This window comes from Podarcis filfolensis, assembly GCF_964270895.1.
Source record: "Podarcis filfolensis genome assembly, chromosome: 1".
NCBI classification, from domain to species: Eukaryota; Metazoa; Chordata; class Lepidosauria; order Squamata; family Lacertidae; genus Podarcis; species Podarcis filfolensis.
In genome coordinates this window covers 66916856-66932972 of record NC_139604.1, presented here as the reverse complement: position 1 = coordinate 66932972, position 16117 = coordinate 66916856, and the positions used below count along the sequence as shown (strand labels likewise).

The following is a 16117-nucleotide window of genomic DNA, read 5'->3' as shown; positions in this document are numbered from 1 at the left end:
GTAAGAAATTGTGTAAAAACCTTTATCTACTGTAAGCCACACAACAGTCAAAAATACCTTAACCACTTTTTTCCAAAAGACTGCAAGAAGTTAACAACACACATTGCTGCTGTTAAAGTTCAGGAGCCCACTATGGCTTTGTATTAACCAATGCCCTACTCCCTGAGCAGAAACTCAAGACTTCCTTAGCCAAGTGTGTCTGGTACCATTCCAGATGGGAATGTAAATACCTGCAATTCACAGCCAATCACTTTGCAGTTACTACGAAGTTAACATAATACAAATAAACACGTTTGGTTGGGCTAATGAAGTGTTACAACTGGACAGTCTCCAGATGAAGAGTAAACCTATGAAATTTGGAAGTATCTGCACGAAAAAGCTCTAGAAAGTCAGATGTAACCACTGTTATCTATCAAATTCCAGAATAAAAGGAGTAATACTAGGAACTTCAAAAACAAACAAAACTCACACACTTATACACACACACAAGATTTCCAAGAACCATAAATGTATCGGAGAACCAGATGTCTACAAGTAGCCACTATAGGGATGTTTGAGCACTGCGCATGGCATGGGCTTGGGATTTTTTGGAAATATTGGTGCTGGGTGGGCTTCCCCTCCATAACTATATTAAGTAAAGTTCTAGTGCTGATTGGATGGTGTTCAGTGTTGATGCATGTAGGGAAATTTTATCTTGAAAGTTTAAAACTATAAACGTTGACCGCTCAGCTTTGTTTTTATCCACAGCTCCGCAATCAATATAGATCTATGCAAAGTAGTTTGTAGTTACAAAAAGTGAGAGTGGCTCACCATGCCCACTGATTTCAGAGCCATAGACCATTAAGTCTAGACTCCAGGAGTAAGCCAGATGTGAAGCTTGCATTACAAAACTCCACTAAAGACATTCCTACTTTAAGAGTTCAGGGCACATGAGGGGAATCAGTCAGATAATCAGGAGAAAATTCAGCCCCTTTAATAGCAACAGATGTTTATTAAGATAGTTACTGCTGGGGGCTTTCCAGAAAGGTACTTCCCCTTGAGGGCTCCTGCCCCAACTTATTTTCATTTCTTGTTATTTGCATGAGTAAGTTCCCACATGTGAGTTGTTCTCAGGTTACAGATAACCTGTGTGAAAGCCTTGCTGAAGATCTAAAAGTAGAAGAATGAATGGAGAAGAGAATGCAATGCATAGACACACAAGCTTCTGAATACTAGAATGGCTTTCAAAGGGGCTCTTTACTTCAATACAGCTCCAGGGTCATAAGGTTGCCAAGTCATCTCACAAAAATGCCCTGCTGAATATTGGAGCTTATAATAATAGTGATAAACCCAGATCATGTAATTAAAAAAAACAAGGCATCTGGAGCTTCTAAATTTTGGATTTCTTTGAAATATAAAATGCCAGTCAACTGCTAGCAAGTACTTATTTCATACTGCATAGTGCAGGCATAGGCAAACTGGGCCCTGCAGATGTTTTGAGACTACAACTCCCACCATCCCTAGCTAACAGGACCAGTGGTCAGGGATGATGGGAGTTGTGGTCCCAAGACATCTGGAGGGCCCAGTTTGCCTATGCCTGTCATAGTGCATTGTCTTCTGGATCACCACTTCCAGGAATGCCCCTTTTAATTACACATACATCTTTTAATTATACATACATACATACACACTTGCACCTAGCCAGATATAAAACTATAATTGTTAAATCTACAAAGAGATCATTTCCCAGTTGGACTAGGCTTGCTGCCCAGAATGAGCACCACTTTCCAGACCCGGTGTGGACCGTTAGCACATGAGAGGTTTCTACAGCAAGAACTCATAGGAACTGAGACAGGAGGAGATAATGCATTTGTTTGCTACTGCAGGCAGCCCAATTTCCATGAGCAAAGGAGAAGCAATGCTTAACATATAATAAATGCTCCCAAGCTTAACATGTATTTGTTGGTCAAATGAAAGCTTGCCTGTGGCAGCCATACAACTGGGTATTGGTGCCTCTGAGCTCCAAATTAAACTACTTAGAAGTATTTTAAGAGAAGCTTCTACAGAATATCAAACAGAAGAGAATCCCAAATGCACACTGGTTATTATGTTCACTTTCTATAAAAGTTATCAGTTTAAAATAGTGTGTGTGTGTGTGTGTGTGTGTGTGTGTGTGTGTAAGCAAGTACTATTTCTGTTGAGACACATGGTGAGCTGCCAGCTGTGCACTTGTGCCACAGAACTAGCTCTGAGAGTTGTTGTTTGGCACTTTCTTTGCTTTTGGTAAATGAAAGAACACAAAGTTAGCATCTATGAAAGTGCTGTATTGCAGGGGAGTAGACTCTTGGCCTGAGTGTGGCCTTCCAGGCAATTCTACCTGTGGCCCTCAGGCCTCTCCCCATGCCATGCCCCTCCTTAAGTGCTCTGCACCCTCCTTAAGTGTTTTTGCCTGGGTTTAACCTGTTCTTGAACTATAGCTGTGCCTCTTCCCTGGATGAAGGATGAAGGGATGAGGGGTATAGAAACTTATGACTAGAATGGAGTCGGTTGTCCAATGGTAAGGGTCACATTCCTTGCTTCACCCAACACTGGATGGAGCTTTGCTGTCTTTTTGGAGAAGCTACCCAAAAGTGTACACACTCCAGCTTTGCCTATTGGCCTCTTTAATGATCAAACCCAAAATCAGATCGCTAATGTGTGTAGCCCACTTATTACCAATTTGGAATGGAGAGCTAGAAGTTAATCCTGCATTGCAACATGTTGCAATTTGAGCACTTCTAGAGTTGCCAATTTTTGAAAGGGGTAGATGCTTTTGAGCCTTTTTAACAATCGCACAGCAGGCAGAAAAACAACAGCAGCTTTCTCCATCGCTGTACTTTCCATAAGGTACAAATTTACCTGTTGATTTCTGCCATTTGTGCAGCTGTCACAATGTTTAGCCTTTACCCTCTACCCCTCCCCCTTTCGACAATTCCCCCTCCCCCTTCCTCACTCACTTCTACTTCACCTTCCAAATCACCACTGGAAAATTCCTGCAAGAGGTTTGTTGTCTAGGATAAGGAACTCATTATAGCACATCTCTCAAACGCATACTCCTATGCATCCAGGACACGCAGTAAGGACAGCAACTGCTATCCAAGCACACTGATTTTCTCCACACACGCTGCACTTTTTAAAAGGCTGTTTCAACACATTGTTAACCAAGAGGCAAATTCAGCTCCTTCCATACTGTGACATTCCAGATGGGAGAAGGTACAGAGTATTATCCCCTTGCTTAATAAAGGTCAGTGGAAGGCAAGCCTCTTGACAGCTTGATCTTCCTTAAGTATACCAAGAAGAAGTGGGGAAGAAGAGGAGGATTGTTTTTCCTGCTCCCTTCTCTCCAACAGCAGGTTTGCTGTAATTATAGGGCACGAAACCAAACTATTAAAGCACTGACAGCTGTCACCCTGTAGTTGGAGGAGTACTGTGGCTGTGCATAAAGGATAAACACTGCTATCTGTATGAAGGAAGTCTACAATCGAGTGCTTGGCCCATCCAGCACACAGGTATGTGCACTGAGGTCCCATTTAGTTGAGTGGCAGCCAATCATATTTTGGGTGCTTGCTCTCTCTCTGTTATTTGTTCAGTCGTTTGGTGCAAATTATCCCATTTGCACAAAGATGGCATGCTCAACTCACTCCCTTCACAGCTTCCAAGCTTTGCTAGCAGAAAATCAATTCCAAAGTATCCTTTCAGAAAGGGTTATATAACAAACTCTTACATGTTTTGAAATAGCTCGAGCTTTCTCAAATTCATAAAACTGTTTAAAATATCACTGCAAAGTCAAACTTAGCTTTGAGAGCTCATCAGGACACCTATTTAAAGCTATGTTGCTCATCCAAGCTCTAACCCTCACCCCTACAGATTTACCTCCCAAACTGGTGAGGATCGGCCAAAAAAGCCCAATGTGCAGTTCTGTAGACAAAAATGGCATTCTCTTGTTATCGCTCTTTATCAATTCCCATCTAACAAACAAAAGACCCTTTTCAAGAAGGCAGGATCTCCAAACCTCTTGGGTTGCAGCCTAAAGTAGTAGTGGAAGGACATGCTTGAGTTAACTACAAAATGAATGGAATGCAGCATGCCAGGGAGTTACCAGATTAACCCCAAAGGGAAGTGGTCTGACTATATAGTGCCATTTTACTACCCTGACTCGCTAGAAAAATTTGTGTTTTCATACTGAAAAACTGAAACTATCTTAATATAGCTACAAACTTTTGAAATTGATGCACAGACATGTCACTGGCAATACCCATTACAACACATACCTGTTTATAGAGCTAACGTGGTGTTCGCACGTGAATTTACAGCCATCACTTGCCAGAGGCTCATAGGCTCTACAAAGGGGATTTAGTTGTCATTAAAAAAACAAAGAGTCAACAGATTTGCTTTCTACCACTCATTGTTCTAAGCATCCCTTCCTGCCTTTGGTGAGTTCCAGGTCTCTTTGCAGCCGGAAAGGGGAATGCTCCCAGTACTCTTTATAGAGCAGAGGTCAGCAAACGTACCACACCTCAGGCCGGTGTTTCCAGCACCGATCGCGCGGGGGAGCGCGTGTGCACACACTATTTCCAGTGTACTTCCAGGTCAGAGGAGCACCAGAAATAGCTTGTGTGCATGTGCACAGACCTCCTCTGACCCGATGTGCACCAGAAATAATGCTTGCACATGCGCCCAAGCCATTTCCAGTACTCCTCCGACCCAGAAGCGGGCAGTCGCGCAGCGCTGGTAAGAGCAGGTGGTGGCAACGGGCCGCGGGGGTTACCGCGGATCAGATAAACAAGTCCCTTGGGCCTTATCCGGCCCGCAGGCCTTAGTTTGGGGGCCCCAGTTATAGAGGCTCCACGTTCCTCAGAAGCAGTGTGAAAATTCAGCGGCAATCCACCACTTCACTGCCCATCTCCAACTGGGAATAAGGCTACACCTCATCCATTCATCTTTAGAACATTTCTAATTTACCCTTCATCATAACTGATTTCACTGAGACATAATACAATTGAAACTCATCGCCATTACACAATAAGAAATTCACTTAAAAGCAAGACACATAAATATAATTAGTGGATGCAGTGCAGAGGTGCCGGAACTCACCACGAACACCTCCCTTGCTCTCTTAGAATAGCAGGGGCACCCACCTGAGTTCCAGCAAGTTCCGGCTGAAAAAAAAGCCCTGAGTGGGTGTATGAAATGAGTATTATCCATTTCTGTGCAGAAAATACCTCAATTGAAAGTTGCCTCACACACAATTCACTCCATGATTGTTATAATTTGCTGTAAATATAAGGCTGGTGCCGCCCCCTACATACAAGAAAAATATTCTCCAATCTTTCAAGTGGCACAGTCTGTAGCAGTAAACATGGATCTCTTTTGAACTCTGAGCCCTCTGGTTCTATCTAGTTAGCAAACTCTCCCCCAAGCATTACCACATCGTTATTTGGTGCTGTTGCAGTTAACTGCGTAAGTTGCAATCCAAACTTGTGTTTTGTTTGTTTAAATGACAATCACTCAGTCCTTCTGATACAGGGTGTTAAAGCTTCCTTTCAAGAGGCATGGATTGCAACCAAAAACCTCCACTGATATTTTTAGCTAAGTTTTAACAAGCTTTAACCACTTCCTTTACCCCATCGCAACAAACCTGTTCAAAAAACAATGCAAAGTTTCAAAACTGCCTGCTTTTTAGAAGGCCCCTTAAAGAAGAGGTCACTACTTCTGCAAGACACGAGGGCATCTTGTGCTCCTTGAAGGAAATATATAAACATGGCAAGATCAATAGACAGATTCCACTTCTGATTGAACATCATTACTGAAGCTGGCAAACCAGGAGCTCTTAAATTGATGAATATATTAAGCTACCTTATTTAAACATGGGTCCATCTTGAAACAGCTCTCATGCAGCCCAGCTGTCCAAGAACCTGGAGCCTCCTACACAGACAGAGCCTGTGTGTTCCAGATAGTTCACCTGGAATATGAGGCTCCCAGAATCAGTTCTGCAACGGATGTAACAGTATGATTGTGATAGCCAAGAAACATGGCTATCCCTTGGAATCAGGCAATATACAGTGTGAAAGTATGGTAGGTGTTAACTGCCATTCTCTAATCAAGAAATCCACGATGACTTGTGGCTATTGCTTAACCAGAAGAGCCTCTGGTTTGGGGACACACACAATATTCTGACCCCTTTTGGCTTTTAGTCTAGTCACGTGGCACCGTGATATACCAATATATCACAATGTGTGAAATAAGAATGGAGTTGTATAGAGACATTGACTGGTTTCATAGTTTTTCCCGCATCGTGATTTTTGCAAAGTGCGCGCGCGCACACACACACACACATTATGATTTGTGATATGTTGCAAGGTCAACAATTATGCAACTGATATCACAATAGGGACTTCAAACCAGTTTTGGACAATATATCAAGATATCGCCCAGCCCCAATATACATTACCACCTGCTTCAGAAATAGAAATAAGTTGTATCTTATCTGGATAGTCTAATTTGGAACACCAGTAACAGTGACTCTGGTCAAAACAGTGTGTCAAAACAAACACATGTTTTATAAAAGAGGAATTTTACTTATTTAGGATTTGTTGGTTTGCCACCTCATGAGAAGAGAAGACTCCCTGGGAAAGACCCTGATGTTGGGAAAGATGGAGGGCACAAGGAGAAGGGGACAACAGAGGACGAGATGGTTGGATAGTGTTCTCGAAGCTACCAGCATGAGTTTGACCAAACTGCAGGAGGCAGCGGAAGACAGGAGTGCCTGGCATGCTCTGGTCCATGGGGTAACAAAGAGTTGGACATGACTAAACGACTAAACAACAACAAATAAAGACAGATTCAGATTCACTATCACTGGGGATATTAAATTAACTAGAGCTAATCAGCAGAGTCTACAACAATGAGCTTTTATTATTTATTTATTTATTTCCCACCCTTTGCTGCAAGGTCTCAGGGCAGGTTACATAAAGTTTAAAAAATCAAAACAAGTTAAAAAACTTTTCTTTAACTGCTGTTCTACACATGCAATTTAAAGAAAAATCGAATATGAAGCAACACATTTCTAACATTTTGTATACACAGTGTACTTTTGGAATATTTCTTCTAATTAATAGCTACAGACTGTTCAACTTAAGCCTAAATGAACTAGGAAGCAAGCAACTGTTTGCAGTTTCCCTTTTTTTAAAAAAAAGAACAGTTGAGGATCCACTAACCCCTATTCCTTTGGGCACAGAAACTCAGAAAGTTAAGAGGGTTAAGTGGGAAGAAAATGCAGGGTATATTGTGACAAACCGGTGCACGACAGCTGGGGGAAAGCTCTGCAGCAGCTGCATGCATTCTATAGCATAACCAACACCACAAAGCAACTTATCCCTACGTTATCCCAGGCTAAAGCAAAGAGTCTATTCAGGTTGCTTTTCCAAGCAATTTGCTAGGATTTGGATACTCCAGAACACCAGTGGCTAATTGCATCTTAGGCAGCTTTGAACTCAGCCCCTCAGATTGAAATAGCTACCCTGATCTCAGTTGTGCTTAATTCAGGATGTTCTGGGAATGGAGGAACACTTCCTCCCCTTGGATCAAATTGGAGGTGCGCTCTGCTCTTGCAGATTTGACAGGGGATATCCAAAGTCAGCCATACTCAGGAGTAGATCCTTCGGAATCTACGAAAGAAACAAACTTAAGCGACTTGTTATATCGATGGTTTTGCTCAGAGCATGTCTTAGCTGCAGACCGCCTAGTGGTCACAGGAATTTTTCCAAAGAAAATATTCCCAAGAAAATAAACAAGAACATAGATGTGCCTATTACAGAAGAAGCATCCAAGAACACTTCTTCCATTTCTGGTAGACCTGGTGACTGTGGGGCAGTGAGGTGTGAACAGACCTGCCTCTTGAGAAACTGGTTATTGCCTGGTCTATTCCTCCATTGTTTCTCAGCAGGCAGACCTGCTGTCTATGCATGGGCATCCAGATTATATATTTCCACCTGCTGCTATTTTATTATTATCATTATTATTATTATTATTATTATTATTATTATTATTATTATTTTGTTCCCCAGGCTCCCTGCACCCTCCTTCCCTGCCCTTAAGTGCACTGCTGCTGCAATCAATGTTACTGCCCCTCCAACAGCATTTCTCTAGAACACACACAAGACAGGGTAATGCTGAACTACACTTCAGGGTTGTTGTGAATATGGACATGGCTTTTGGTTACTTTGCAGAAGGCAAAGCCCCACCTTCTGCAATATGGGTATAATAAAGATGGACTTTATCTGCATTGGCACTAGCAGGACAATTTTAAATCTTGGGTGGGGGGGATTTCTATGAAATAAATGCAGGCCAACAGTCCATCTGGCCCAGCATCCTGGCCAACACGATGCCTATGGAAATGCACAAGCAGGACCTGAGCACAAGTGCACTCTCCCCTGCTGTGGTTTCCAGCAAATGGTATTCAGAAGCATTGCAGCCTCCAAAGTATAGCTAGTAACCACTGATAGCCTTATCCTCCACGAATTTGTCCAGTCTTCTTTTAAAGCCATCCATATTGGTGGCCACCACTGCATCCTGTGGAAGTGAGTTCCACAGTTTAACTATGTGCTGTGTGAAGAAGTACTTTCTTCTACCTGCCCTGAATCTTTCGACATTCAGCTTCACTGGATGCCCCCCATGAGTTCTACTGTTAGGAGAGAGGGAGAAAAGCTTCTTCATGCGATGCAGAATTCTGTACAGTGGTACCTCGGGTTACAGACGCTTCAGGTTACAGACTCTGCTAATCCAGAAATAGTACCTCGGGTTAAGAACTTTGCTTCAGGCTGAGAACAGAAATCGCACAGCAGCTGCACAGCGGCAGGAGGAGGCCCCATTAGCTAAAGTGGTGCTTCAGGTTAAGAATGGACCTCCGGAATGAATTAAGTTCTTAACCCGAGGTACCACTGTACACTTCTGTCTAAACTGAAAAGCCCCAAATGCTGCACCCTTTCCTCAAAGTGGGGTTGCTCCACCCCCTTATCATTTTGGCTGGCCTTTTCTGAAGGAAACTGCCTCCCCATTGCAGATATCTGTCTCTCTTGGAAGTATTGGCCTTCAGAGAAATCTATTTCCTGGATTTCCTTCTAAGTCATTGCTTTAGGTCAGTTTCATCCCTTATTCCAGTCGGGATCTTTGCAGCCACAAAGAGCACAATTTCCTTTTTGGGTGAGGTATTTTGAACTCAGAAGAAAAGCACATTTACTCAGACATAAATCCTACTTCACTCAGTAAAGCTTGCCTCCCAAGTAAGAGTGCATTGAATTCCAGGCTTAATTTCTTACAGTATGTCAGTGGTGTAACCAATTTGAAAATTACAGAGTTCAAAGGATCTATACCACTTACTGCAGAAGTAGCTGGACCTCTTATGAGAAATGTTATGCAGATCCAGTGGGAGTGCCCAAAGTCTCAAGTGCAATCGATTACTGCACCTGTGGAACTGAATATGATCAATGACCTACGCCTACAGAAGCCTTCCCCAACAAGGTGCCCTTCAAATGCTTTGAACTACAACTCCCAGCCAGTATGAGCAATAGTCAGGAATGATGTGAGTTGAATCTGGAGGGTGTAGAGATCTCCTGCATGCCGAAAGAGCATGCTATGAACTAAGTGCTATATTAACTTTAAACAGATAAAGCTAAGCCAAGTGATGCTGCTAGTACTTTTCCTTACTGCTCCAACAATTAAGCAGTAATCAATCACTGAGATTATCCTGCAGGAGCATTGTTAGTTGCTCCAAGAGTTGGCAAGGCTCATTTGACAACAACAAGAAACCAAACCATTAGTGGTGTCATCAGCCCAGTCCTATAGAATACCCTGCCAAAAGAGATTCAGTGGGTGCGTTCTGAGCCAAGTTTTAAATGCCTGCTGAAAACTTTTCTATTTCATCAGGCTCATGCAGGAATTCTTTCCACAATAAGTTACCTGATTTCTGATTTTAACTTCTCATATAGTTATTGTATGGTGCCATGCACAATTGCTGAAAGCCACTGACACTTTTAAACGAATAGTGAAATATAATTATTTTAATAAATAAATACATAAAACAATGGAAGCTGCTGTTTGTTGCAGCTATGACTATATGAATTTCATATCTTCACATTTCATCTTCTTGCTGCTTAAATCCATAACAAAAAATGAACGAGAACAAGAACTTCAGTCTAGCATGACCAGGACAGGCTAGAAGATGAGGATGTGGCACTGATACACTCGTAGTGGAATGCTGCACAGGGGCATGGCAGAAATGAAAATCTGCAGTCGACGCAAAGTTTCATATATTAAAACCTAAAACAACACCTGCCTCTGAATCCAGCAGCAAGCTACATCTACTCCCAATGGCAAGACACTCTTTGCACTGTTAAGAGGTCACACTGTGGATCTGGACACCGCTCAGCAAGTGCCAAGTTTTATACACTCCTGGGATGTTTCACACAATTAGTTCATTCTTGTCTTCCCTGCCAGAAAGATGACAGTGTCCCTTTCCTCCCTCCCTTCCCAGCTCTTGCTACAGAAAGGAACTGGGGTTAGTTTGTACAGTAGTGATAACTTTATCTAGCCCTGGAGAGACCCTGGCTTACAGTTAGAAGAACTAAATGAATGTTTATAGTGGTTACAGCATCAATTATGAAGAGACTTGCTACTTGGACAATGAATGCATTGTGAAATGCTTGGCATGATTAAGGGTACCATGAATGCCCCCCCCCAAAAAAATGATCTAGATTTCTCTGCTGTTACTATGAAGCCACTGTCCAGGCTAACTAACCTTACAACATTTAAGAAAGTCAGTTTTGATTGCTGCAAAAGAGGGTGAAGGCGTTTGTAAAATAACCTTGGCTGAGTAGTCGCAATACAACACTCAGCTTGTGTAGCTTTAGTCCATAGTGATGCATTGCTATTAAAGGCAGTTGCTGCTGACAGGTACAGTTGTGCTATTACTATGCAGTGTGGACAAAGATTGCCACCAAAGCAAGCACTTTCACAGCAGCCAGCTTTCAGAAGAGAATTCTGTATGCACTGCAAAGCAATTTCAAGGCACAGGGCTTTAGGAAAGCCATGATACTCCTGCAGCCAAGCACCTAGGTTAAGCCCCCCAAATCCCACTGTAAATGGGCTGTGTTATCTGGCAAAGGTTGTGCAAGTACATCTGAGGATTCACTAGCGCGTTATATCAGACCTTTATCATTACTCACAGGGTTTCACATGCAATGAAAGCAGCAGCCTTACTAAGCATTGCCCAAGAGCAAAGTAGAACATTTTGCCACTGTGTATGTTCCCCTTGTACCACAGCAACATGAAATCACACGTCAACTTGCACTAAGTGCTATACAAGTTACATCAAAATTAGAACTAGAAATGTTCTACTTCGCCTCAAGCCTAGACAAAGCAAACTGAGCTTAGAGTACTTTAATTGGCTATGGTGAGCAAAACTTATTTGAAGTCAATTAAGATGTTTGCCTGAACAAAACTTTCAGGAAATCAGCACATAGCTGATTGGAGCATATTCGGAAACTCAATACACATATTTTAGCTCACCATTAAAAAAAATAAGAAACAGAGTAGCTCACTTATTCCTCATTTCTATCTAGAAAGCAACTCAGATTGCTTTTGATGCTGTGTTGCCTGAGTGAAATCTAATGAGCAGTATTAGCTCATCAGCGTAAGGAATTTAAAGTCAATCGTTAAATCCAGCTGCTCTGATCTCATCTAAAGTCACATGTACTTTGATAAATGCAGGTATGTAGATTTAGATATTTTAATGGCACAACAGTGGAGGCTTACTGCACTAAATTTTGAAGTATGATTCTGTGTACTCTTTTGGCCTCACTGTGTCAAAAACCAACTTTGGAAACCAAGTGATGCATCTAGCCCACAAAAGCTTGCATCCCTGCTAGCCTTTATGGTGTCATAAAACCAAAGTTGTTTTGGCCACAGCAGACTGACATACCCACCCCTCTGGAATGTAAAACTACACAGGGGGATATATAGCCATAGTCAGCATCCAGACAGTACTATCTATGGAAACTATACAAAGTCTGAATGGTAATCTGTCAACTGTAGCTTCAGCCATGCAGGGATAAACTAATTATCTCCATCCACTGGCAAATATCCACCAATAAGCCGCACAAAATGGGATTACAATTATTCTAAACCCAGCATTTCAGAAAAGGCAAGCTATTCAGGTCTTTGCTACCATGCAACAGCAGTAGAAGACAGCAGACATTCAAACTGATGAACAAACCCAACATTATGTGTAGATGACCATAAACAGCCCTTTAACTCAAAGCAGGGCTGTAAATGGATACTTTTATGGTTGCACTTTGGCTTCCATTTTTTTCTCCGTCAGTCAAAATGAAATCAGAAGAGAGTCAGAACACAGCAACCATCAGATACATTTCAATTCTGAGCGTGCTTACTCAAAAGTAAGTACCACTGTGTTCAATGGAATTGACCCAGTAAAATTTGCATACCCTTGCAGGCTTAAACAGGAGTTCATTATTTCAAATCCTAGATAAAGATAAGTTCGGGGGTGCATTTTATACATTCCATAAAGTAATCTAACAGTTTTCCTGTCTTCAGAATGTGGCCGTGCAAGCAATAGGCTTCAATTTATCTTTCAATGGGGCTGTGGAATTCTTCATTAATATGCCAGTTGAGTTAGAGACAGTGAAAGACATATGCAAATAGTATGAAGTGCCTGATGGCTGCCCTGAACTAGCAGTCACAAATTTTGTGCTCCAAGTGCAAAGCTGCACAGAATCAACCTGTCTTTTCCATATCCATCTATTGCAAAATGACCTAAATATGATACAGAATCTAATATTTCTACTACTTCTTCCAAGCAGATAAAAATCATGCTTCCCAAGCATTAACAATTCCCAACAATGCCAGATCACCTTAGCTGAAACACTCAACTTTTCTGTGCACAACCAACAGACCACCACCCTCCTTCCCATCCCCTCTACGGCAACATAACCTCAGCCGCCTTATACTGCCTATATAACAAGAATTTTATTTCCTGTCCCTAGTTTACATATGCACACCGATATTTTGCAAGCTCCTTTGAGGTTTTACTGCAACCAAGGAGCATATAAATGTTCTGAAATAAATAATAAAAATAAAATACACACAAAAGACATCCTGAAATTGTTACTTTGGTAAGAAACCATTTTCCTCCCACTTCGACGCATAAACGTGGAAGGCACACTTCAGTTCAAGGTCCTCGTGCCCTACAGGGCTTGGATACACTGAACAAGAGCAGTCAATCTCCTCATCCATTCAAAGCCTTAAGCAAACATTACATCAAGGCTGAAAACCTTAAATAAACATTGCATCAAGGGCTTTTTTTATATAAGTGTTCAGCCTTTTTTCTCCGTTTCCTTTTAAGCAGCCGCTTCCACTTTATCACAAAGTATTTTCCTACTTATATGCCCTCAGGCAGATGCCAATACTCTCCTACGCAAATAATACGTACCTAGCTCAATAAGCATTACCTCTTTAGGAGAGGTTACCTGGGCAGAGGTAACAAGCCCGTCACCTGCCAGAAGCGGGATTAAGAAGGAAGAGAGATTCTTAACGCATCGCCTTTGCTTGGAAGGATTTTGTTCCATCAAGTATGATGTAAGCAAAAAGTCAAAACATCTTTGAACACACGCCAAAGCTCATTGGCTGCCAACGCGGCCGGTTCCCAGACAGCGCTTAAAGGAACATACCTGTTGCAAAGCAAATTCCTGGAAAGGCATCCGAGAGCAGAGATTTCGCGCCGACAGAGCCTGAAGCTACGGGAAGCAGCCTCGGCGGCCGGCGGGCTTCCTCGGAAGTAAACCCCGCCGAGTTTGGGGGGCACTTATCCAAGGAAGGGGCACGCGGCAGCGCCCAGGGGACGGACCCACATCCAGTCCGAGATCGCCCAGCCGCGCGGAAGCAACGGGCCGAAAAACGTCTCGCAGAACGCGACCGCCCCGTCGAAGTTGGCGCGGGGAGCAGGACCCAACCAGCGACACACACACACACCCCGCTCCCAGGCCCCCAGGAGCAGCGTCGCCGCCAAGCCAGCGGGCAACCCCTTCCTTCGGCCCCAGCCACCCCGTCCAGGCAAAAAGCTCCAGGCTCCTCTGGCCCCGATCAGCGCTACAGGCCTCCCCGGGCAGGAGGCGAGAGGAGCTTCGCCCCTCCCAGCAGCGTCTCCCGTCCAGGCGCGCGCAGGCTCCCCACACGCCCCAAGGGGGCCCCCACCCTGCAGGCAGCCCCGCGGAGGAAGGGGAGGGGGCTTCGGCCGCCTGGCGGGGCCGCCGCCGCCGCCCCACCCTGGCGAAGCACAGCAAGAGGCGCCGCCGCCGCCGCCGCCCCCTCGCAGGCCCCTCACCTGGATGAACTGGATGGTGAGCGCGGACTTGCCCACTCCGCCGCCGCCCACCACCACCAGACGGTACTTTTCCTGCCCCGGGCCGTCCCGGCAGCCAGCGGCCATCGAGGAGGAGCCCAGGCCAGGCGAAGGCGAGCAAGGGGCGCCGCGGGCACCTCCCGGCCCGGGCTAGGGGGTCGCTGGCCGCGGCCGCCGCCTCACCGCTCCGGGGGCTGCCACCGCCACAGGCCCAGCGAGGGGGGACTCCGGCCAAGGGAGGCGCGAGCGAGGAGCGCAGGCGGCGGCGGCTCGGAGGCAGCTGCCAGCTGCAGGCTCCTCCTTTTCGGCGCGGCAGCTGCGAGCAGAGTGAAAGCGGCAGCAGCCCCGCTCCGGCTACAAATGGCCGTCAGGAGGTGGGCGCCGGCATGCAAATAGATTTATGAATATGCATGAGCTGGGCGGGGGCTTCTCCCTTCGCCAAGCGGGGCAGCCTGGCGAGCGCGGTCTTGCTTACACACCGAGGCAGCCGGGGCGGGGGGTGGCCCTCGCACGCGCGCGTCCCCTTTCTCAGTCTCCGCCTCCCCCGCGCCTCAAATTCCCACCGTGAGTTTTTTGCTGAAGGGACTTGCATTTTTTTTATATTTCGGGTTTTTTTAAAGAAGTTGCTGTTGCAAAGAGAGACGTGCGCGGAACTTCCATGTTTTGCTGTGAGAGCCGCTTTGCACATCGTTTCGGTCAAGGAAAACACTCCGGTTTTTCGGATGCGTTGAAGTCGGCGGCAAGCCTGGCGTCAGTCAGCAGAGATTCCGTTTGCAAGCCTCGGCCACGCAAACGCAAGAAGTGTTTGAGCCCCTTGGGAGAAATGGATTTAAGTCTGCTCTACAGTGTCACGAAACTCAAGGAGCGGGGCAATGATGGTCCTGGCAGTGCATGAGGGTCAGGACCCCCAGGGCATCACTGCTTGGAGCCGCATAGCCAAGGAGTTCTTCAGGCTCCGATTCCTGCCAGCCCACTTGACCACTTCAGCCATTGGCATGCTCGCCCCCCATAGCCACTCACCATAGATATCTCTCTGGCACCATGCACCTATGGCAACAGAGCTGGCCTTTGAATGAAGCAACATGAAGCAGTCTGCTTCAGGCGGCAAGATCCACATGGACAGCAGATTCAACCCCCCAATGGATCCCCCGCTGCTACTGCCAGAGAAGCAAGGAGAAGGGGCAGCTTCCAGGTTCCGGCGAGATCTTGTGGGGCTTTTGCAAGATCTCACTGGAAGCTGTCACCACAAACACTTCTCCAGCATTGCCACAGGCGCCCCACCACCACTGGAGAAGTGAGACAAAATGGCGGCAGTGGCTTCTGGTGAGAACCCTGGCTCTCACATGCCTCTTGCAAGACTTTGGCCGAACCTGGAAACCTCAGGTGGCAAAATGAGACAGACTGTATGGCAACCCCCTTCCATTCACGCTGCCTCTCTCCCACCCAGCTGCTTGCCTCCACCATGCCCCCAGTGCAGCTTTCCCCATTCCCTCTCCATCCATTGGCTCCCCCAACTGAACCTTCACAGCTCCCCCTAGCTGTTCCCTTACACTTGTCTGCCCCTCTGGCACCTACTCTTGAAATCCAACAGAGACAGGCTTCCAGATCTTCCTTGATTAAAAATGGGTTTGGCTTCTCTCTTGGACTCCCCATCTTGCACCCAGAGGTGAGTGTGCTGTGCTCCGG

The 16117-nt window shown here is 45.1% G+C and overlaps 1 protein-coding gene across 2 annotated transcripts in view; it reads right to left on the bottom strand.

The window, feature by feature from the left end:
• Window positions 1-14819, bottom strand: part of RRAS2 (RAS related 2) — a 32773-nt gene extending 17954 nt beyond the window's left edge. The window contains exon 1 of one of the 2 annotated variants that reach the window (XM_083590410.1): window positions 14414-14819. In XM_083590410.1, coding sequence (XP_083446536.1) covers window positions 14414-14518 — 105 coding nt within the window. In that variant the 5' untranslated portion in view covers window positions 14519-14819. Of the gene's footprint in view, window positions 1-13760; window positions 14223-14413 lie in introns of those variants that run through there. The other variant, XM_083590411.1, reaches the window with a different exon arrangement.
• Window positions 14820-16117: the final 1298 nt, after the last annotated feature.